General features: G+C 53.6%; 2 protein-coding genes across 2 annotated transcripts; both read right to left on the reverse strand.

Moving 5' to 3' along the window:
• Positions 1-670: 670 nt before the first annotated feature.
• On the reverse strand, positions 671-10,534 carry nlk1 (nemo-like kinase, type 1). Its single transcript, XM_012854349.3, has 12 exons — positions 10,180-10,534; positions 8,565-9,013; positions 6,080-6,209; positions 5,953-6,008; positions 5,740-5,846; positions 5,270-5,355; positions 4,928-5,137; positions 3,596-3,697; positions 2,714-2,800; positions 2,435-2,633; positions 2,261-2,354; positions 671-1,718 (listed from the first exon to the last, which is right to left on the reverse strand). Exons 2-12 carry the CDS (start codon positions 8,870-8,872, stop codon positions 1,670-1,672), a joined length of 1,428 nt encoding a protein of 475 aa, XP_012709803.1. The 5' UTR covers positions 8,873-9,013; positions 10,180-10,534; the 3' UTR covers positions 671-1,669.
• A 2,539-nt stretch (positions 10,535-13,073) lies between these two features.
• On the reverse strand, positions 13,074-20,679 carry LOC105919107 (myc-associated zinc finger protein). The gene is made up of 8 exons (XM_012854351.3): positions 19,880-20,679; positions 17,290-17,440; positions 16,801-17,177; positions 16,473-16,723; positions 16,332-16,395; positions 15,269-15,440; positions 14,622-14,975; positions 13,074-13,664 (listed from the first exon to the last, which is right to left on the reverse strand). The coding sequence occupies exons 1-7, from the start codon at positions 19,910-19,912 to the stop codon at positions 14,659-14,661; spliced, it is 1,365 nt and encodes a 454-aa protein (XP_012709805.2). The 5' UTR covers positions 19,913-20,679; the 3' UTR covers positions 13,074-13,664; positions 14,622-14,658.
• Positions 20,680-21,652: the final 973 nt, after the last annotated feature.

The following is a 21,652-nucleotide window of genomic DNA, read 5'->3' on the forward strand; positions in this document are numbered from 1 at the left end:
TTGACCAAGAGTGACCCGAGCTTCTGGGTCCTTTCAGAGAACTTTGTGAAGTTCTGGACTTCTCAGTGTATGTTTAGTGCAGAAGGATGAGAAACAATGGAGTGATGAGGGCCTGGTGCTGGTTCCCTCCTGAGCTGCAGGGGGCAGTGTGGGCCTGACCAGCGATCCGTTAAAATCGCAGACAGCGCCAACTTCCCCCAGAATAAAAGCCAGAGGATGGAAACCAGCAGCAGACGATTGTTCAGTCTGGACCCAAGTCACCGAGCAACAGCGTGCACGAGCAATCATGAGCATATGTGAGCGTGCACGTGCATTAATGAGCGTGCACAAGCATACATGAGCGTGCACGAGCAATCATGAGCATATGTGAGCGTGCACGTGCATTAATGAGCGTGCACAAGCATACATGAGCGTGCACGAGCATTCATGAGCATACGTGAGCGTGCACAAGCATTCGTGCGTGAGCGTGCATGAGCATTCAAGAATGTTCACAAGCATTTGTGCGCGTGCGTGCGCGCGTGCGTGCGCGTTCACGAGCATACATGAGCGTGCACGAGCATTCGTGAGTGAGCGTGCGTGAGCGTGCACGGGCTTTTACGGGCGTTCATGTTTCTCTGCTTTCTGGCACCACTTTGCTAAACTTTGACTCATGATTTCTTCATTTTTGTCCTGATTTTATTTATTTTGTTCCTGAAGTTAAACGAGCAGAACTCTGAACTCAGACGGGCGGCTAAATATCCAGAACAATCCAACAGAACACGAGGTTCTGATCCTGCTGGATGTTCTGCAGAGAGCAGACGTCACTGAAACATTTAAACTCCTTGGAGGAACCATCAGCTGCCGGATCAGATTCTGTGACCCGTTTGTAAAAATGTCCGGATCCAGACGGATCCTGTTAATTCAAACCAAGATGGATACCGGGAGCAGCGCAGTTTGGGTTTCTATGTTTCAACTACAACAGAACACCTGAACCAAAACACAGCAGCATTTACCCAAACACATCCTGCTCCCAGAACCGGGTCGGAGACGAAGGACGAGGTAAAACGGGGCGGACAAAGGAGAGATGTGTGGAACTACCCGCGCCGCTGTGAGCGCCGTCATCACTAGTACTGCTAGAAAGGTTCTGACGCCGTCCGGACCAACATGGAGGCAGGAAAACGACACAAATGCTGCAGAACTTCCTGACCTCCAGCATCTTCACCCTGAAAGTCCATCAGAACCCTTCTGACGACCCGACCGCGAGGAGAACCAGGAAGTGTCGGTTGGACCTGCTACATCTGGTGAGGTTGCATTGCTGTCGCGAGGGGGGGGGGGGGGGGGCACAGTGAGCAATGAGGTGAGGCGGTTGAAGGAAGGGGGCGTGGCCACGAGCGGGGAGCAGGAAGTGGGTTTCTAACCGGGCTGGAATGACTTGAACGAACCGGGTCAAGCAGCTGCAACCAGTGAAGGAACGTCAGCAGCACTGAACACTGAGGAGTGTGGTTCTGGGTGGTTCTGGGTGGTTCTGGGTGGGTCGGGGAGAACCAACAGAAATCAACAACATGAGGTCGGTCTGTTTCTGTCAGGAAGGGTTCATCAGTTTCTCCCATCGGGGCGAAGCAGGAAAGAAAGAAAAGGTCCAAACTGCCGGTTCCGACTGCTGCGCCTCGTCCCGGTGCTGAAGACGAGTTCATCTCTCCTCCTTCCTGGACACCTTGGAGGAATGCCACGCCGTGGACCTGGGGAGGAAACCCAACAACCAGTTAATCCTCCAGAATCTGGACCCGACCGGACCGACCACGGTTCCGGGTCTCATCCTGAAAACAGACAATAACCAGCAGACCCAGAACCCCCAGAATCTGTTGGGCTGGTCCCGGGGTTAGGGTCGGGTAGTCGGACCAGAACCCTGTTGAGGGCGTCCCTGCAGGTTCTGTGGACCTTCCAGGAAGTGGTACTGGTTCTTCTCCTGGTGCAGAACATCATCGGACCCGAGCAGCTGGATTCTGAGCCTACACCTTTAGCTCTCTGCTGTCGAGCCGCGGGCGGGTCCGGGTGAACTGACCCGGAGACTGTTTGTGTTCTGGGCCTCTGATGGACCCGTGACCCGGACCGGGTAGCCCCCGCCTGAATCAGAACCAGTTACTGAACCCAGGACAGAGTCCGGGCCTGAGGGAGAACCCTACTTCACGTTTGACCAGATTCTGCTGCAGAAACCGGGCCGGGAAGACCAGAACCGGTGGGGTTCTGGTCTTTCCGGACCACGCGGGGTTCTGCTGCTCACCTGATGAAGGTCTTGAAGGCGGCGCTCTGAGGGTTGATGCACAGAGGAACCCGTTTGCCCTGCTGGTGCTCCGTGATGAAGCGATGGATCAGTTCTGGAACCACAAACATCACATCAGTCCAGTTCTGGTTCTGGACGGGCCAGCTGTAAAGGAAGCGGTTCTGGTGGGCCCACCTTTCCCCTGCCACACCGACAGCAGGCTGTTCTCGTAGCTGTGGCTGAAGGGCCGCTCGGCGGCGGGCTCGAAGTCGCGGGTGTAGACCCGGCCGCTCGGTACCGAGTAGCAGCACTGGCACATGCAGGTGTGGTAGCGCAGCCGGCCCTCGTCCAGGTAGGGGTGGGACAGCGCGTCGCTGCCAGAGATCCTCTTGGCCTGGACACGGAGGATGAGGGTTCTCTCAGCGACACGCAGAACGTTACACAGCAGGAACACGGTACCGACTCAGAACTCACCGGGTCAAAGACCAGCATGCGGCAGAGCAGGTGCACCGCCTCGTGTGTGGCGCCGTCCGACAGCATGTAGAGCACCGACAGCGACGGCTGGAGACCAATCAGAGAGCAGCGTTAGCCAGCATCGACCAATCAGAGAGCAGCGTTAGGCAAGGCAAGGCAAATTTATTTATATAGCACAATTCAGTACAAGACAATACAAAGTGCTTTACATGATTAAGATATACCAAAATAATAAAATGTAGATAGAAAATAGAATAAAAGCAAGTAGGGATAGAATGTAGTAACAAAAAAGAACATTAAAAACAGTAAAACTGTTTAACTAGAACAGTCAAAGGCAATTTTAAACAGATGTGTTAGCCAGCGTCGGCCAATCAGAGAGCACCGTGAACCAGCGTCGGCCAATCAGAGAGCACCGTAAGCCAGCGTCGGCCAATCAGAGAGCACCGTAAGCCAGCGTCGGCCAATCAGAGAGCACCGTGAACCAGCGTCGGCCAATCAGAGAGCACCGTGAACCAGCGTCGGCCAATCAGAGAGCACCGTTAGCCAGCGTCGGCCAATCAGAGAGCACCGTTAGCCAGCGTCGGCCAATCAGAGAGCACCGTAAGCCAGCGTCGGCCAATCAGAGAGCACCGTTAGCCAGCGTCGGCCAATCAGAGAGCACCGTGAACCAGCGTCGGCCAATCAGAGAGCACCGTGAACCAGCGTCGGCCAATCAGAGAGCACCGTGAACCAGCGTCGGCCAATCAGAGAGCAGCGTGAACCAGCGTCGGCCAATCAGAGAGCAGCGTGAACCAGCGTCGGCCAATCAGAGAGCACCGTGAACACCTCGCTCATGTGACGGGCCGTGCGGTTCTGACGGGCCCTGCGGTTCTGACAGCTTACCGGTTTGTGGGGGCCCCTCAGGATGTGGGCCCGGGCGCCTTCGCAGGCTGAAGCCAGGGCGGACAGGGGGGGCGTTCCCAGCAGATCCGTGATCAGGTCCAGCTGCAGACAGGAGAACCAGGAGCATCAGACATCAGGAGAGCAGGAAAACATCCTCTGGTTCTGGTTCTGGTTCTGGTTGACTCCTCTGTAAGGCGGAGCTCACCTTAAAGGTGCATAGCTGCGTTATATTACCTTTTTATTTATACGTCAGCAGCTCAGTCTGGTTACAGGTTTTATGAAAGATTATCACGTCCTGCCGGTGTATTAGTTCTTATTTTGGTGTTTTTTTCTTTGTTTTTGCTCAGTTTGTTAGTAAATAAAGCCTTTCGTGTTTATTTTTAATAACAGAGGAAGTACGTACTGAGCATGTGCAGCAGGAGATGAAACAAGGAAGCGGCTAACGGCTGTTAGCATCTCCCAGCAAAACAATGAAGATCCAGTGGAGAAAAAGCTTTAAAAATATCTGATATATATCCAGTCTGAATGTTGGTGTTCACTGAAGCGGACGCTAAACCTGCCGAGGCTCAGATGTGACGCAGAGTTGACTGACATGACTAAATGTTCTGATATGAGGCTCTAAAAGTTGCTATAGATCAGTTTATTTAATTAATAACGTTGGTCTTCATCACGCTGAGCTGCAGCTTTACTGCGAGGCGTTGCAGAAAGTCAGGCTCAGTCTGACATTATTTATAATTGATTTATTAATTAAGCAAACCAGCATTATGGTAGTTCTGCAGTACTGCCACTAGATGGCGCTTCAGTTTATAGCTGCTAAATAAACCAGTGCTGGATTCTATTTATCCATAAAAAAGACATAAAACATTATCAGGATGGAGGCTTAGTGTATATAACCTTATTTTATCATGATCAAACGATTTCTGGTCTCTTTTGTGAGCGTATTAATGAGGCTATGTACCTTTAATAACTGTTTGGACCTTTTAACGGTCCAAACAGTCACACCAGCAGAACCACCAGAACCCATTTCAGGCTCTTAACTATGAAAACAGGCTAAATATTATGAACCTGATGATCTAAAAATGATCATTACGCCTGAACCCAGAGACCCGGAGCAGAACATGCATCCTTTAATAATCCGGTTCTGAACCTGGTTCTGTTGTTTAAAACCAGCTGAACGTTTAGTTTTAATAAAAAGTTAAAGGGCTGATTAGAGTCCAGAGCTGCTGCGGCTGCTTGGACCTTGTTTAGCCTTGTTTTCACAGTGGGGGCCCATAGCGGGCCCACCGGGTCAGCAGAACCTCCCGCCGGGTCAGCAGAACCTCCCGCGCTCACCTGCTGGATCGGGCTCTGAGCCTGGAACAGGATGCGCCGGCCCAGCAGCTCGGCAAAGATGCAGCCGACCGACCAGACGTCGATGGCGGAGCCGTAGTGCCGGCAGCCCATCAGAACCTCCGGCGCCCTGTAGTACTGGGTCACCACCTCCTGGGTCATGTGACGAGACGGGTCGGGCTCCTCCACGCGGGCCAGCCCGAAGTCACAGATCTGAGCCGAGAGAAACGGAGGTTCAGAGCAGAGTCCGGCCCACCGGGTCACCGGTGTCCTAACGGAGCAACCTGCAGGGAACCGGGCCGGTCCAGAGCGGGCCGGGCCGGTCCAGAGGGAACCGGGCCGTACCTTCAGCAGGCAGTTGCTGTTGACCAGCAGGTTCCCGGGCTTGATGTCTCGGTGCAGGATCCCGGCAGAGTGCAGGTACTTCAGCCCTGAGCAGAGAGCAGAACCTGTTACAGCTTCACCGCCCAGAACCGCAACAACGACCGGACCGTCAGAACCAAACGGACCCAGAGGAACATTTAAGCTGCCGCATTTTTCGGACTATAAGGCGCACTTAAAATCCTTAAATAAAAAAACCCTGAAGGTCTCCTCAGAGATCTGCTAACGTGTGAAAGGAATATTTAATGCGCCTTATAGTCCAGGAAATACGGTACATGGAAACGACTTTGTTCCCTCGTGTTTTCTCCGTGTTCTGGAGAACATTTGCTCCGCTGGGAGGCAGCGGTTCTGTGTGTGGGTCCACCGGGTCCATGTCCTGGCGGAACCGGTCCGGTCTGCACATGGACTGGGTGTGAGGAAGCGGGCAGACTGACCTCGGAGGATCTGGTAGAGGAAGACCTTGATGTGGTCGGTGGTGAGAGGCTGAGGAGACACGATCACCTTGTGCAGGTCGCTCTGCATCAGCTCCGTGATCACGTAGCTGCCAGGCGGTTAAAGAAGCCAACAGAACCTCGGCCCGCACCGCCGACCTGGGTTCTGATGGACCCGGGCCGGCCCCGAGCTGAAACAACCATCTGAAAGGATACATCTCCTCGAAGCAGTCGATCTGCGGAGGCTGTAAAATGTCCAGAGCCGACAGAACCTGCAGGAACCAGAAAACGAAACGTTCAGACCCGGTTCTGCCCCCTGAAGGGTCGATCGGACCGTCCTTACGTTGTCGTGCTTGAAGAAGCACAGCATCCTCAGCTCTCTGAAGACCCGCTTACAGGAGACCAGGTTCTGGAAGACATTGGGCATCTTCTTCAGAGCAACCTTCCGGCCGTCCCGAGGATCCGTCACCGACCTGAGGAGGGAAGGACGGGTCAGAACCGAGGTAAACAGGCGGTACCGATAGATCCTGGAGGAGAACCAGCTGGTTCAGCCCAGGTGGATGATGTCATCGTCTGATTTGCATATCTGTTCATTCACCTGTGACCCAGGCTGGAAGAATAAGACAAGGAATAAGAATTCAGAGACAAATGGACTATTTAATACCTAGACATCATTTCCTGGTTCTGCTAACTAACTGCAATGCTAACCGAACTGCTGGCTGGCGTGGCTAACTGCTCTGCTAACTGCAATGCTAACCGAGCTGCTAGCCGACGTGGCTAACTGCAATGCTAACCGAGCTGCTAGCCGCCGTAGCTAACTGCTCTGCAAACTGCAATGCTAACCGAGCTGCTAGCCGCCGTAGCTAACTGCTCTGCTAACTGCAATGCTAACCGAGCTGCTAGCCGACGTGGCTAACTGCTCTGCTAACTGCAATGCTAACCGAGCTGCTAGCCGCCGTAGCTAACTGCTCTGCTAACTGCAATGCTAACCGAGCTGCTAGCCGACGTGGCTAACTGCTCTGCTAACTGCAATGCTAACCGAGCTGCTAGCCGCCGTAGCTAACTGCTCTGCAAACTGCAATGCTAACCGAGCTGCTAGCCGCCGTAGCTAACTGCTCTACAAACTGCAATGCTAACCGAGCTGCTAGCCGCCGTAGCTAACTGCTCTGCTAACTGCAATGCTAACCGAGCTGCTAGCCGACGTGGCTAACTGCAATGCTAACCGAGCTGCTAGCAGCCGCAGCTATCTGCGAGGCTAGCAGCGCGGTTAGCCACTGAAAAAAGCGCTTGAAATAAAGTCGCTAAATGTAGCGACTGTCACTACCCGATCCGTACAGGTAGCACAATCCGCTCCATCAGCCCATTTGCTCAAATAGAATAACCTCCATTAGGCAATATTTAGTTTTTATTACTTTTTTATTCTTTTGTCTTTTTTAGGGGTGGGGTTTCTTTTTGTATATCTTTATATTTGCGTAAATATTGTATATTCTAAAAATTAAACAAAAATACATCAAAAATACATTGTTTTTTTTGAATAGCAAAAATGTTTCCCAGTTGTGGTTAGGGAAATACAAATATATACAGCTTTTATTAAAGAACATAAAAACCCAGCTATAAACATAGCTGATTTTGAATATTCTTCAGGTTTTTTTAATCATTTATTTGATTTGCATATGTATGTATTTTGTGCTTATTTATTTGGATTCCCATTAGCTGTCAGTAATTTGACAGCTACTCTTCCTGGGGTCCATATTTTAATAATGTATGCCTTGGTTTTATGTGTGTTCTTTGTTCTATTCCCTGTTCGGTTTTTGTAAAAAATAAACAATGCAGCTGCTATAATGACAAAGTCTTTTCTAGTTCATGCTGTATACACCAGAGGGCGCTAAACTCTCAATCGATAATTTTAACTTTCTAATAAAACAAATTTTTAGTACAAGATTGTTTATATAACAAAATTCAACTTATTATTAAAGAGTAAAATATATTTTCCAGTCCTGATTGAACAAATAATAAAACTAATAGAGTGCATTCAGACAATACAGACAAATGTTACGCAATGATATATTCCCGGACTTCTGAGCATATCCGATGATGACGTCAAGCAATACAACGGAGAGAATGTAAAACGCATCAATTTCTTCCAGAAAAGTCTTCAATATTTTCTATATGATGTAGTTTAGCATTCTTTAATTATTTAAGTATAGAAATAAGTATTTTCAGTACCGTAATTACATTATTTTTTTGGCGACCCAGAAGTTATTCTGTTCAAGCAAATGAGCTGATGGTGTAGTGACGCTGGACTGTCTTCCTTCCTGTTAGCAGCTAGCCAGACAGGAAGGTGGTGGTGGTTTTTCAAAATAAAGTACATTTTACCATTTAATGTATTTCTGACTGATTGTGACTGATATAAATACAGGCTACACCTAATATAGGATCCATCTCGTGCTTTACGCTGTTTTAAGACGTATTAAAACCTGGTTCTGAAGGAGTGGACCGCCACGGCCCATTACCTGCAGGGAACCTGCTGGGACTGAGCAGGGTCCAGAACCGACCCAGAAAAGTTCTGGGTTTGACGCTCGTTGGGTTCAAACAGAACCGAGTTCTGATTCTGTGAATTTGGGTTTTATTGTTGATAAATGAATCCGGTTCTGATGCTCTTCACACAGAACTTCTTAGCAACGCCGCGGCCCATCAGAACCGGCCCATCAGAACCAGCAAACAGAAGTGGACCTGTCCCTCTGGCTGTGGTTCTGTGAGACTATTAGGCGCTTCGGTGGCCTACAGAACCGGGTTAACATTCAGAACACGCGAGGTTCTGGAGTTACCAGACAACGCCGAAGGCTCCGTATCCGATGGGTCGGTCCGGTTCCATCTCGGCCGGGCTCGGCACCTCGCTGGCCGGGTTGCTGTACGGCTGAGGCACGGCCGCCCCGCCGCCGCCGCCCCCCCCCAGCGCCGTGGGGTGGCGGGGGGTTCCGGCCGGGGCGCTGGGTCCGGTCAGACACGGCGTGGCGCTGAGGCCCGTGGAGGGGGCGCCGCAGGACGACCCGACACAGAAGAACTTGTGGCCCAGCTCAGAACCGGGGAACAGATCTCCGCAGACGGTCTGCCGGCCGGCGCCGTGGAAGGCCATCCTCCTGGTACCGAACCCAGGAACGGTCCGGGTAAAAGGGAACGGCGCCGAGCTGCTGCTGCCGGTCCGGTTCAGACGCAGAGGAGGACGTCACTCAGCATGATCCCTCAGAGTTCTGCACAGACTGGACCGGTACGACGCCTGCAACACAGAACAGAACACACAGCACATCAGACAGCAGAACCTGCAGCCGGTTCTGCGCATCGGGTCACAGAGCCAGAACCAGAACCAGAAGATGCTTCTTCACGGCCCAGAAGACTGCTCTGAACCCAGAATCTCCAGAACCTTTGGTCCATTATGGAGCGCTTTGCTTTAAACATTCTGGGAGATTTTGGACCTGGATCTCAGAACACAGGTTCTGCAAAGTTTGGTTACCAGAACCACCAACACCATCTGATCAGGATGGTACCGGTCCAGGCCGAAGTTCTGTCTGCTTCTGGGTCGGAGCCGCAGTTTTGCTTTTAGGAACCAAAATACTTCCCGCCTCATCAGTGGATGAGTCGGGAAGAATATTTACATTTGGACCACAGGACGCCCAGAACCGGTCTGGACCTTTTGGCCAGATCACAAGACGGACCGGCACCGGTTCTCCTCTAGCTTTTCTGTCACTGAAAAACTTTATAAGCTAGAATGATGATGAGTGGGTTTCCGGTTCTGGTCGTTTAAAGGCGTGAAAAAGGTTTGATTTTTCATTATTGGACCTGAACCAGAACATTGGCCGGGCCGTCAGTGGGTTCTGGTCTAAGGCGGTCCATTACGCAGGGGGGGGGGGGGGGGGTCCAGGTCCAGGTCCAGAACCTGAGAGCTCAGATGCTCCAACACACCCGAACTTCGTCATCAGCATCCGGTTCTGCAGAGGCCCGGTACCGAATCAAGTGTGTTGGAGCAGGGATCCACCTAAAAGCTCTGGTGGACTGGACCTGGACCCCCTGGTAAAAGGTGGAAGACGGTTCGGGTTCTACCGGTCCAGAACCTGTGCGGTCCAGAGCAGACACCCGCTTCAGCTCCACTTCTCTGCGGGACGGATTTAGATCCTGATCCGACCCAGTAACCAGCGGGTTCCGTCGGCTTTGTTCGCTCTAAGCTGCTGGTTAAACCGCTTAGCTTGGACGGAACCAGTGGTCCCGGTCCAGTTCGCGGGCAGCGGGTCCATCTCCGGCCCGCCTGCCTTCCAGCGGACCGCTAGCCGCCGAGCTAACCAGCTGTCCGGGGACTAGTTAACCCATCCGCGGCTGTGACCCACATAACTACCCGCGGTGACCTACTTCACCAGAACCAGAACAGAACCACGGATAAAACACACGAACCTGGCTGCGGGGAGCGGATGATGACATGGCACTTAATCCGACCTCTGGGGGGTGAAGAGCGGCGTCAGAGGCTCCGGCTCTCCCGGAGCTAACTGCAGCTAGCTCCGCTGCTAACTGGCCGTCATGGCGGCTCCCGGAGAGCCGGGGAGAAGGCTCGATGCTCGCCGGGCACGAGGCTCAGGCTCACCGGGCAGGAGGCTCGGAGCTCACCGGGGACGAAGACTCGTCGAGCCGGAGCTCAGCGTTCTGGGTCCCTTTAATGCGGCCGGAGTCGGGGCTGTTTGTCCGGCTTCAGCCGCGGCTAGCTGGCTAGCTGCTAGGAGGAGGAGCCGTGGGGGAGGGGCGGCGCTTCTGCGGCGCTGTAAACAACCGGGGGGGGGGGGGTTCTGGTGGGAAACGGTTCCGCTCACCGACCGTGCATCACCTCCAGGGAGATAAAGTCACTTTTATCCTCCCCCCGGAGAGCAGCGGGGGTTCCGCCATCTTTCACACGTTATTAGGAAATAACCAGGAAATAGCCGGAGCCCACATCATTTATTAGCTCTGTGCTGTTGTCACGGGATTCTGTATTATTCTGACCCTTTTGGTTCTGACCCAGATGTCAAAAATATCACCTGATTGCAGCCAAAGCCAGGGAAGCTAAAAGGTCAAAAACCAGAACCAGACAAGCAGGAATGGACCAGAACCTAAACCCGGCACTCTGGATCAGAACCGCTCGCTTGTTAGGTGGAAAACAGGAAACTTTGCTTTAAAGGCCGGAGACTCTGGCTTTAATCTCTCTGCAGCAGCAGATTTTAGTCTAGACAGCTGTGGGGTTCATCTCCAGCGTGTATCTAGGGTCTTACAGTTCTTCTGAGTTCTGGACCCTCCAGCCCAGGTCCAGGTCCAGATCCAGGTCCAGGCTGCTGATGGCTCCATGATGGGCCCCTTGGAGCCGTGGGCCCCAGGCTGTGAATTAAGGCTGGAAGCCTTTAATTCGGGTTGGCGTCCTGTGTAGGTGTGAAGCATTTAGCTGTTTTTATGCTGGAACCCGTCCATCCTGTGCCGGGCCTGCTGCAGAACCTCAAAGCAGGCCCGGTTCCGTGAAGGAACCGGGTCCACTCCAGGACTGCCTCCTCCATCTGCTCATGACCAGAACCTCAAGATGGAGTCATGGAGAGAAGGAACTCCGGGTCCGATCTTCACTTTGGACAGGTGTTCTGGACCTGTACGGGTCTTTAAGCCAGAACCTTCGTGGTCCACAGAACCGCTCACAGAACAGGTGGATAAATGGACCAGAGCCGGATCTGCAGGCATGTCTGTAGATCTGCAGGCATGCCTCCGTTATGTCCATAACTTCTGGTTCTGGTTCTCCAGAAAACCCAGTCCTGATTTACCAGCTTCCCTCTGGGGTACCTGGGCTCCATTTGGCCCGGCCGGGTTTGGTCGGCCCACTCAGGAGTCGGGTTGATCAGAACCAAGTTGGGCCGAGAACAGACTGCTGCTCACTGATTGGCTGAGGAGAAGCCCGGTTCTGGTTCTGGCCATGGCTGAGGAGAAGCCCGGTTCTGGTTGTTCTGGCCATGGCTGAGTCGTACTTGAGCAGGTAGAGTTCAGCTGCTGCTCAGAAACTGAGATGGTTCATCAGGACACCTCCCACTGAACTGGACCCCAGAACCAGAACCAGAACTCTCAGGAGGGACTACATGTCTAGATGCAGAGTTCCCCCCCCCCCCAGGCTAGCTCTCTGATGGACCCTGAACAGGCGACCCGGGTCGGTACCATCATTACTGGTACCGATCCAAACAGGTCTCCCTCTGCTGCTGAAAATGTTTATTTCTTTTGACCTTTTTTTGGAGACTGTACTGAAACGTTTCCATGGAGACCAGAACCCAAACTGAAGTCCGGTTCCTCGTTAGTCACAAACCTGGAGAACGAAGCTGGTTCTGATCTTGGAGAAGGTGGAGAGAAGAAGGTCCGGGTTACCAGAACCTGGTACCTTTGAGACCCGAGACCAGATAAGCAGTTATGGACGGACGGATGGATGGATGATGGGTGGATGAATGGATGGATGACGGATGGATGAATGGATAAATGAATGATGGATGGATGGATGGATGACGGATGGATGAATGGATGAATGAATGATGGATAAATGAATGATGGATGGATGAATGAATGATGGATGGATGGATGGATGACGGATGGATGAATGGATAAATGAATGATGGATGGATGGATGGATGACGGATGGATGAATGGATGATGGATAAATTAATGATGGATGGATGGATGAATGACGGGTGAATGATGGATGGGTGGATAAATGAATGATGGATAAATGAATGATGGATGGATGAATGAATGGATGGATAAATGAATGATGGATGGATGGATGGATGACGGATGGATGAATGGATAAATGAATGATGGATGGATGGATGACGGATGGATGAATGGATGAATGAATAATGGATAAATTAATGATGGATGGATGGATGAATGACGGGTGAATGATGGATGGGTGGATAAATGAATGATGGATAAATGAATGATGGATGGATGAATGAATGGATGGATGGATGAATGGATGGATAAATGAATGATGGATGGATGAATAATGGGTGAATGACGGATGGGTGGATAAATGAATGGATGGATAAATGAATGATGAATGGATGGATGATGGATGGATAAAGGAATGATGGATGGATTAATGAATGAATGATGAATGAATGATGGGTGGATGAATGATATATGGATGGATGATGGATGGGTGGATAAATTAATGGATGGATAAATGAATGATGGATAAATGAATGATGGATGGATGGATGGATAAATGAATGAATGATGGATGAATGGATAAATGGATGGATGGATGAACAGATGGATGGATGGATGAGGAACAGACCTGTGTTCTCAGGCTGCGGTTCTCCAGCTGATCTGCGGTCAGCTCCAGGTCAGACGGCAGTTTAATGCAGGAACAATAATCAGTTACAATCAGCAGAACGACCACAGAAGAAGAAGAAGAGTCTCTGGAGGAGCTACAGAGCAGCATCCAGAACAAACATCTGACGGAGCAGACCACTACGGAACATTCAGTCTTCAGCAGAATTTACACCACAGCTGTAGAAAAGTTCTGCTCGCAGAGCCCGGCCCGTCACGGCGGCGCCGCTGGAGCGGTTCTGGTCCGATGGCGCCGAACTGCCCCCCCCCCCCCCCCGCGCGTATAAATCTGGTCGGTTCTTCAGAAACAAACACTGATATGATGGAGTAGAAATGGGCTAAAAACATCAACGGCTTTACAAAACCCGGAGAACCCGAGCAGCTCAGATGGAGAATAAACTAGTGGCAGCTAGCTGAGGAACCACGGGAACCAGAGAAGTTCCCTAGATCCTCCTTCATGTCCCGGGTCCAGTCTGTGAGTCTCAGCGGTGGATCCGCCGCTTCAGGCGACAATAACAGGAAGGTTCTTCTGATCCGAGTCCATGTTTGGCAACAACCTGGAAAAGAAAAGCAAGAACCCGTCAAGTTCAAGAACTGATGTTTAATCCTCGTGGTTCTGCTGGAACACGTTCAGCACAAAGACAAACGTTCCCTCTGCAGCAACCAGCAGGTTCCCTGAACTCTGATGGTTCCCCAACCTCTGATGGTTCCCCAACCTTTGATGGTTCCCCAACCACTGATGGTTCTCCAACCTCTGATGGTTCCCCAACCTCTGATGGTTCCCCAACCTCTGATGGTTCCCCAACCTTTGATGGTTCCCCAACCCCTGATGGTTCCCCAACCTCTGATGGTTCCCCAACCTTTGATGGTTCCCCAACCACAGCAGGTTCCCCGACCTCTGATGGTTCCCCAACCTTTGATGGTTCCCCAACCTTTGATGGTTCCCCAACCACAGCAGGTTCCCCGACCTCTGATGGTTCCCCGACCTCTGATGGTTCCCCAACCGCAGCAGGTTCCCTGACCTCTGATAGTTCCCCAACCTCTGATGGTTCCCCAACCTCTGATGGTTCCCCAACTTCTGATGGTTCCCCAACCTTTGATGGTTCCCCAACCACTGATGGTTCCCCGACCTCTGATGGTTCCCCAACCACTGATGGTTCCCTGACCTCTAATGGTTCTAATTAACACTAATTTACACCCCTGATTTTTTACACGTTTTGTTCCGTTTTCTCCACAAAATGCAGCAGATTTTAACATCGGAGTAGACGTGAAGTTGGAAGAACATTTCTCTAGATTCTCAGCTGGGTTCAGGTCTGGACTTTGACTAGGCCGTTCTAACCCATTAATCTATTCTAAGCCATAAGCTCAGCAGCTCTGGCTGCAGGTTCCTCTGGGTTCTCCAGCAGGAGAACCCAGAGGAACCTGCAGAGGATGCAGGTTCTATCTCAGCTGGACTGATCCTCACACCTGGATCTGTTTGAAACGACGCGCAGAGAACCCGAGGCTTTACCCACCTGACCCGCCGCCGCCGGCTCCCCCCCTGTTAGCGCGCTAGCTGTGGGGCGGGGGGGCGATGCTGGAGCAGTCGGTGACCATCAGGCCCGCGGCGTTGGGACCGGACACGGTAACCGCCACGCTGGTGGTGCCGACGGGCTCCGTGGTGGTGGGGGGGTCGCCCTGCTGGGCGTGGGTGCCCATGTGACCCTGGAGCTGCGTGGCCGTCTTACACTGGACCCCGCAGAGCTGGCAGAGCAGCACGCCTCCGGCGCCGGCGCCGCCGAAGGCCCCCCGGGCCCCGCCGCTCTCCTTCCACTCCTGACCGTGGTGCTTCTGGGCGTGGACCCGCAGGTAGGTGAGCGTGGTGAAAGCTGGAAGACAGACGAGGAGCCGTGAGACTTTCACACACCTGGAGAATCCGGCAACACCTGGAGGGAACGAGGCCCGCAGCAGAACCAACGGCTGTAATCAACCTGGTTCTGATGTGGTCTCAGAACCGCTCCGGGGCGGGTTCTGATGGGGTCTCAGAACCGCTCCGGGGCGGGTTCTGATGGGGTCTCAGAACCGCTCCGGGGCGGGTTCTGATGGGGTCTCAGAACCGCTCCGGGGCGGGTTCTGATGGGGTCTCAGAACCGCTCCGGGGCGGGTTCTGATGGGGTCTTACTGCGGTTGCAGAGGTGGCAGGAGTGGTGCTGCGCCTGGTTGTGGACCCTCATGTGGTCGGTGATGTAGGCGGCCGACAGCAGCTTCCCGCAGACGTGGCACGGCACCTTCTCCTCGTGGCGGATCAGGTGAGCGCGCAGACGGTCCCGCGTGGCGAACGCCGACGTGCACGTCTGCAAAGACACACGGCGGCCTGAAAAGTTCTGGTCCAGAAGGCAGCGCACGGCCCGCTGGGTTCTGGTGCGGCCCGGGTTAAGGTCCATTCATACCCTACGTTTCGCCTACACGTCCGTATTTCTGTTCGTACGTTCTATCCGTTGACTCCTTCATACCTCCGTCCGTTGAGGTGCGCAATAACCAATATTTCCTCTAGGTGGCATTGCTGGGTGCCAATGATTCGTCACTGATCAAACATGGCGACGGTCCAAGACGTGATTTTGTTGTATTTGCTCCGTAAGTAAACTTTTTGTTTGTCCCTGTGCCCCGGACACGACACATCATATGTGTGGGTAGTTGTGGACGAGCTCTGCAAGTCGTTCCTCGAATCCCGCCATTGTTTAAAGCCCAGAATTTTAACCTTCTTCGTGATTTTGTTGACATTTTGTACTACAAACTCAATAGCGCCCCCAGCTTTTCTGGTAGTATTGCTCCGTATTGATCCGTTTCGTCCGTAATCGTAAGCTCCCAATTTTCGTGTCAAAGTACGGACGAAATCGACGGTTAGAACGTATGAAACACTCCACACGTATCCGTCTTTTACGTGAGGTATGAATGGGCCTTTAAACCGCTCAGGACATAACGGAGTTCTGACGGGTGCTGATCCAGATCCTGGCACTAAATTGATGACCCGATTGGTTCTAGTTGGAGGTTTTGATGCCAGGAGTTCTGGACCAATAAGCGTGGAAATTAAATGTTTGCAGAAGAACCAGAACCACTGGACGGTCCTGGTGGCCCGGGACCGGATGATCAGCCTGAAGCAGAACTCCTGTGCTTCATTCTGTCTCATCGTCGGGCGGTACCGCCGGTCCAGGAGACTACAGCAGCAGAACCGGCGAGCGGCTTACCGTGCATTTGAAGGGCCTCTCTGTGGAGTGGACCTGGCGGACGTGGCTGTTGAGGTGGTCCGGCCTGAGACAGGGGGACAGACAGGAAGCTGGTTACGGGTGCGGCTCTGCAGGACGGGGGTCGGGCTGCGGGGGTCCTACCTGGAGAAGGCCTTGGAGCAGTGGGGGCAGATGTAGGGCTTCTCCACGCCGCCCTGGTGCGAGCGGACGTGGTAGCTCATGCGGTCCTTCCTCTTGAAGCGCTGCTGGCAGATGGGGCAGGTGTACGGCTTCTCGTCCGAGTGGGACAGCCGGTGCCGGTTCAGGTGGTACACGTCTCTGAAGGCCTTCCCGCACGCCTCGCAGGCGTGGTTCTTCCTCACCTGGTTGGCGCTGGCCACGGAGACGGGGTTCTGTGCAGAGGGACAAAGCAGGTTCCCTTCATTCGGTGTCTACGGTTTTCCACCGGGGGTCCGGTTCTCAGACCCACCTGCTCCATGGAGCCCACCACCACGATCGCTGCCTGGATGGGCTGAGGCGCGGCAGCCATGGAGACGGTCGCCGGGGCGATGGACACCGGCACCGGCTGGCCGTCCTGGTGGGCCGGCGGACCGGGCTGGGGGAGGCCGTCGGGGGCGCCGGCCGGAGGCTGGGGGGGCAGCGTGAGCTGCAGCAGGGACAGGGGGATGGTCTGCTTCTCCAGCCGGGCCGCCTTGGCGCCGTCCTCCTTCTCCCGGGCCGCCCGGTCCTTCATCTTGATGCCGGTGTGGACGGACTGGTGCCGCCGCAGGTTGTAGCTGTTCTTGAACTCCTTGTTGCAGGTGGCGCAGATGTGGGCCGGACGGCTCGGTTTGGACAGCGGCTTGACTGGCAGAGACAAGAAGGTCCGTCAGAACTTTTTCACCTGGTTCTGCTGGTTCTGTCTGCGGATCCGCTCCGTCACAAACAACCTTAAGATCGGGAATCCAGGCCTCCTCACCTGGTAGCGGCTCCTCGCTCAGGGCGGCCGTGTCCACGGTGGACGGCGGCGCCACGATGTGCTCCGCCGGGGGACTCTGGACCGAGCCGGTCAGGTCCGGCAGCAGCTCGGACTGAAGCGCCGTCTCAGGTTGGCTCTGAGTCGGCGCCGTCTGTGAAAACATCAGGATTAATGAGCAGCTGTTTATTTCACCAGAAAGTTCTGCATCAAGGTCCGCTTAAAAGGAGAAAATCGGTCTGAGCGGCGGTTCCGCTTGTCAGCTTCCCAGAGTCCGACCCGGCAGGTGGCGCCACGACGCAGTGCCGCTGAGACCGAGCTGGACTCTTATGGAGGGGAGTGTCATGTTGCAGCTACTAGCTAGCCCCCGACCCGTTAGCCCCCCGACCCGTTAGCCCCCCGACCCGTTAGCCCCTTGACCCGTTAGCCCCTCGACCCGTTAGCCCCCCGACCCGTTAGCCCCTCGACCTGTTAGCCCCCCGACCCGTTAGCCCCTTGACCCGTTAGCCCCTCGACCTGTTAGCCCCCTGACCCGTTAGCCCCCCGACTCATTAGCCCCCCGACCCATTAGCCCCTTGAATCAGTTGTCCCTCGACCCATTAGCCCTCTGAGCCATTTGGCCCCCGACCTGTTAGCCCCCTGACCCGTTAGCCCCCTGACCCGTTAGCCCCCCGACCCGTTAGCCCCCCCGACCCATTAGCCCCCTGAATCAGTTGTCCCTCGACCCATTAGCCCTCTGAGCCATTTGGCCCCCGACCCGTTAGCCCCCCGACCCGTTAGCCCCTCGACCCGTTAGCGCCCCGACCCGTTAGCGCCCCGACCCGTTAGCCCCTCGACCCGTTAGCCCCTCGACCCGTTAGCCCCCGACCTATTAGCCCCCAAACCCGTTAGCCCCCAAACCCGTTAGCCCCCCGACCCGTTAGCCCCCCGACCCGTTAGCCCCTCGACCCGTTAGCCCCTCGACCCGTTAGCCCTCTGAGCCGGTTGTCTCTCCAAAGCGGCACACATGCTTTTTCAGGATCCAAACGCAGCAGAACCTCTTGGTATGTTTAATCTCCCGGGCTGGAACCGCCACACAGACGGAACCGGGCCCAGGCCTTTGGACCTCTGAAGTGGTTCAGCGCCTTAGTTTCCTCAGCAGCATCGGAGTGGGAATAAAAGTCCACCACTGAGGAGCAAAGGGAGCATTTTCTGACTGGGTTCTGTGGTTCTGCTGTAAATCAGGTTTCCCTGAACTGAGCAGGTTCTCCAGAACCATCCAGAGGTGAAATGAGAGGGGGCGTGTCTCTCTGCACTCTGGTCTCTGATTGGTCAGAAAACAGGAAGTCCTCCAGCAGTGGGAGACACCCTGGCTAGATGAAGACAGAACTACTGGATGGAGAAACTGTTTAAATCCAAAAGGTTCTGAATATTTCACCGGGTCAGAACCACCATCACTGTGAGCTGAACATTCTGGGGGAAAAAAATAAAAAATTAAATCTCAAACCAAAACTGTGATTGTAGAAAAACTGGAAGAGGGATCAAAAAGTTCCTGTGACCCGTTTAAACTGGGGACGTCGGTTCTGTCTGTCCCTCAGTGGAGACACTCAGGTGTCCAGCAGATTAACACAGAACAGAACCAGACAATAAAAGGCTTCGGCTCCAGAACCCTGGAGTATCACTGACGGCGTGACACTGAAGACTGTAGGAGCCACGACCTGATCAGGTGTTCACAGGTACACACGCTGCTGGAGAACCAATTACAACATAAAACTCAATTTAACAGCAAGACGGCACAACCGGGACAAAAAGTCATATAGAACTTGTAAACAGAACTCGCTGGCTTACAAAGAATCTGTAGCACCTTTGAGTTCTAAATTCAAGTCAAACTTCTGGGTAACACCTCTCTCAGGTGTGCATCTCTCTCCCAGGTGTGCCAGCGGAACCAACATGACCTGCTAAAGCTCTACCTGACTCATAAAAATGTGCATAATGCAAAGGAAAACATATGAACTAAAATTATGGCAGTAAAACCTGCACTCTGGTTCCTTAAAGAACATGTTCTGGTTCCGTTCACAGTAATAACTTCAATGCAGCAAGTGCAGGTAAGACCTGGACCCGCCCCCTTCGTTGAATGACCAATAGGAGAGGAGCTGGGACAACGGAGGCAGAAATGCATAAAAAAAAAAATTAAAACGACAGTAAAATTGAAAAAAGATGAGATAAAAAAAGGCTTGTAAGAAAAAAAACAAGAAAATTCAAGGGTGAAATCAAATATATAGACATCTATACAGAAAATTTTAATTTAGAAAGGAAATCTGCAGTAAACAGACGTTAATATTAATTAATTGGTTAATTAGTTTATCTTTGTTAATGCTGTGGGGGGATGGAGCGTCTCAGCTCCATCAGGACCTCCTGTTTCGTCATCAACCCAAACAAACAATCTGCCCCCCCCCCTCCTGCAGAACTCAGACTTGTGTTTGGGAGGGGGGGGGGGTGCATCATCAGGACCAGACTTCCAGAACTGTTGGCCTGGACCTCTGCAGCCCACCTGCTGCTTCATTCACCCCCCCCCCCCCTCTCTCTCCCCCCTCCGGCCAGAACCGACACCTACCTGGAAGAGGAAATTGCTCCAGGAGGTGTCCATGCTGAGGGGCCGCAGTGAGGGAGGAGGAGGAGGCGGGGGCCCGGGGCCAAATGCTGGGGGCCTGGTGGCTCCTGTCTGCCTGGCAGGTGGACGATGTTCGGCCTAAGAGAGGCAGCACGGCCCGGTTCTGCTGTCCGTTATGGCCCGGTTCTGATCATGGATGGTTGGTGTCACGGTGCCTTTGAACACGTGCAGTGGGACCGGCTCGGTTCTGCAGATCTTTCCGGCTCGGTTTTATTCGGGTCTCCACGAAGGCCTCGGCTGCAGGATCCAGGCCTCGGTGTTGCGTGCAGTCCCTCCCCCGCCTGAGCAGCCCGCCGGCCGGCCTCGGTGCGTGGCTCCGCCTCGGTGCGTGGAGGACACCTTCCTGTGTTCTCCCCCCCACCCCACGCCACGCTCCTCCTGTGATCTCCTCTCCCCCCCTCTGGCGGCGCGTTAAAGGGACAGGGCTGGGCTCGTGCTCCCTCCGCGTGGACCCCGTCTCGCGCCGTGGGTCTCCTCCGACAGCAACAGCCGCGGCGCCGCTAATCCGCCCACGGTCCGAACGGAACCTCTGCGCGGTTGTCGGTCAGGAACAATGGCGGGCCGAGCGGTTCGGACCGGGCTGGCCGAACTCGAGGCTGAAACGGCGTCCGGTTCGAGGCTTTATCCCCGCAGCATCTTAACGGTACCGATTCGCGCAGGTGCAACAGCTGGACGGAGCGTGACGTGGGCGCCTGGCCGCGCGGCCCGCCGAAAAAAAAAGAAAGAAAAAAAAAACACTTTTCCCCTCCGGGTTCTGTCTGGGTCACCGGTTTCGCCGGTCCATTCGGAACCAGCCCGTTTCCGTTTAAAGCAGCAGCTTTGATCAGGAAAGCTGGAATTAAATCAGCAGAAGAAGAATAGCAGCGTGGAATCACCTGGATGTCCTCGGAACTGCGAGGAGCTCCGTGGAACATCTGGATGTCTTCAGAGCTCCGTGGAACATCTGGATGTCTTCAGAGCTCCGTGGAACATCTGGATGTCCTCCTCAGAGTAGTGAGGAATCATCTAGATGTCCTCAGAGGTCTGTGGAACATCTAGATGTCCTCGGAACTGCGAGGAGCTCCGTGGAACATCTGGATGTCCTCCTCAGAGCAGTGAGGAATCATCTGGATGTCCTCAGAGCTCCGTGGAACATCTGGATGTCTTTAGAGCTCTGTGGAACATATGGATGTCCTCAGAACTGCGAGGAGCTCCGTGGAACATCTGGATGTCTTCAGAGCTCCGTTAAACATCTGGATGTCCTCCTCAGAGCAGTGAGGAATCATCTGGATGTCCTCAGAGCTCCGTGGAACATCTGGATGTCTTTAGAGCTCTGTGGAACATATGAATGTCCTCAGAACTGCGAGGAGCTCCGTGGAACATCTGGATGTCTTCAGAGCTCCGTTAAACATCTGGATGTCCTCAGAGCTCCGTGGAACATCTGGATGTCCTCCTCGGAGCTCAGTGGAAACATCTGGATGTCTTTAGAGCTCAGTGGAACATCTGGATATCCTCGGAGCTCTGTGGAACACCTGGATGTCCTCATGGACCTCATGGTCACATGATGGCGCTGCCATGGCGAGGAGCCCACGGTACCACTCCTTTCCACCGTGCAATCACCATAAAACGTTCCTCAGCACATTTCTGGACAACGGGCCTCCTGGACCCGCGGTTCCGCTCACACCGCGGTTCTGACAAACCCAGTCAGCAGCAGGAGGATAAGATGGTTCCGGGCCC

The sequence above is a fragment of the Fundulus heteroclitus genome, chromosome 16 (assembly GCF_011125445.2).
Source record: "Fundulus heteroclitus isolate FHET01 chromosome 16, MU-UCD_Fhet_4.1, whole genome shotgun sequence".
Classification (NCBI taxonomy): Eukaryota; Metazoa; Chordata; class Actinopteri; order Cyprinodontiformes; family Fundulidae; genus Fundulus; species Fundulus heteroclitus.

Bases quoted from the DNA above. Each gene is read 5' to 3' on its own strand.
- LOC105919107 (XM_012854351.3), bottom strand. From the start codon at position 19,912: ATGGACACCTCCTGGAGCAATTTCCTCTTCCAG. The intron at 17,441-19,879 runs GTAGGTGTCGGT...ATGTTTTCACAG, and splicing joins GGAGCAATTTCCTCTTCCAG to ACGGCGCCGACTCAGAGCCA. The intron at 14,976-15,268 runs GTAAGACCCCAT...TCTGTCTTCCAG, and splicing joins CTGCCACCTCTGCAACCGCA to CTTTCACCACGCTCACCTAC.
- nlk1 (XM_012854349.3), bottom strand. From the start codon at position 8,872: ATGGCCTTCCACGGCGCCGGCCGGCAGACCGTCTGCGGAGATCTGTTC. The intron at 5,138-5,269 runs GTACGGCCCGGT...CTCTCGGCTCAG, and splicing joins ACAGCAACTGCCTGCTGAAG to ATCTGTGACTTCGGGCTGGC. The intron at 2,801-3,595 runs GTAAGCTGTCAG...ATTGGTCTCCAG, and splicing joins TGAGGGGCCCCCACAAACCG to CCGTCGCTGTCGGTGCTCTA.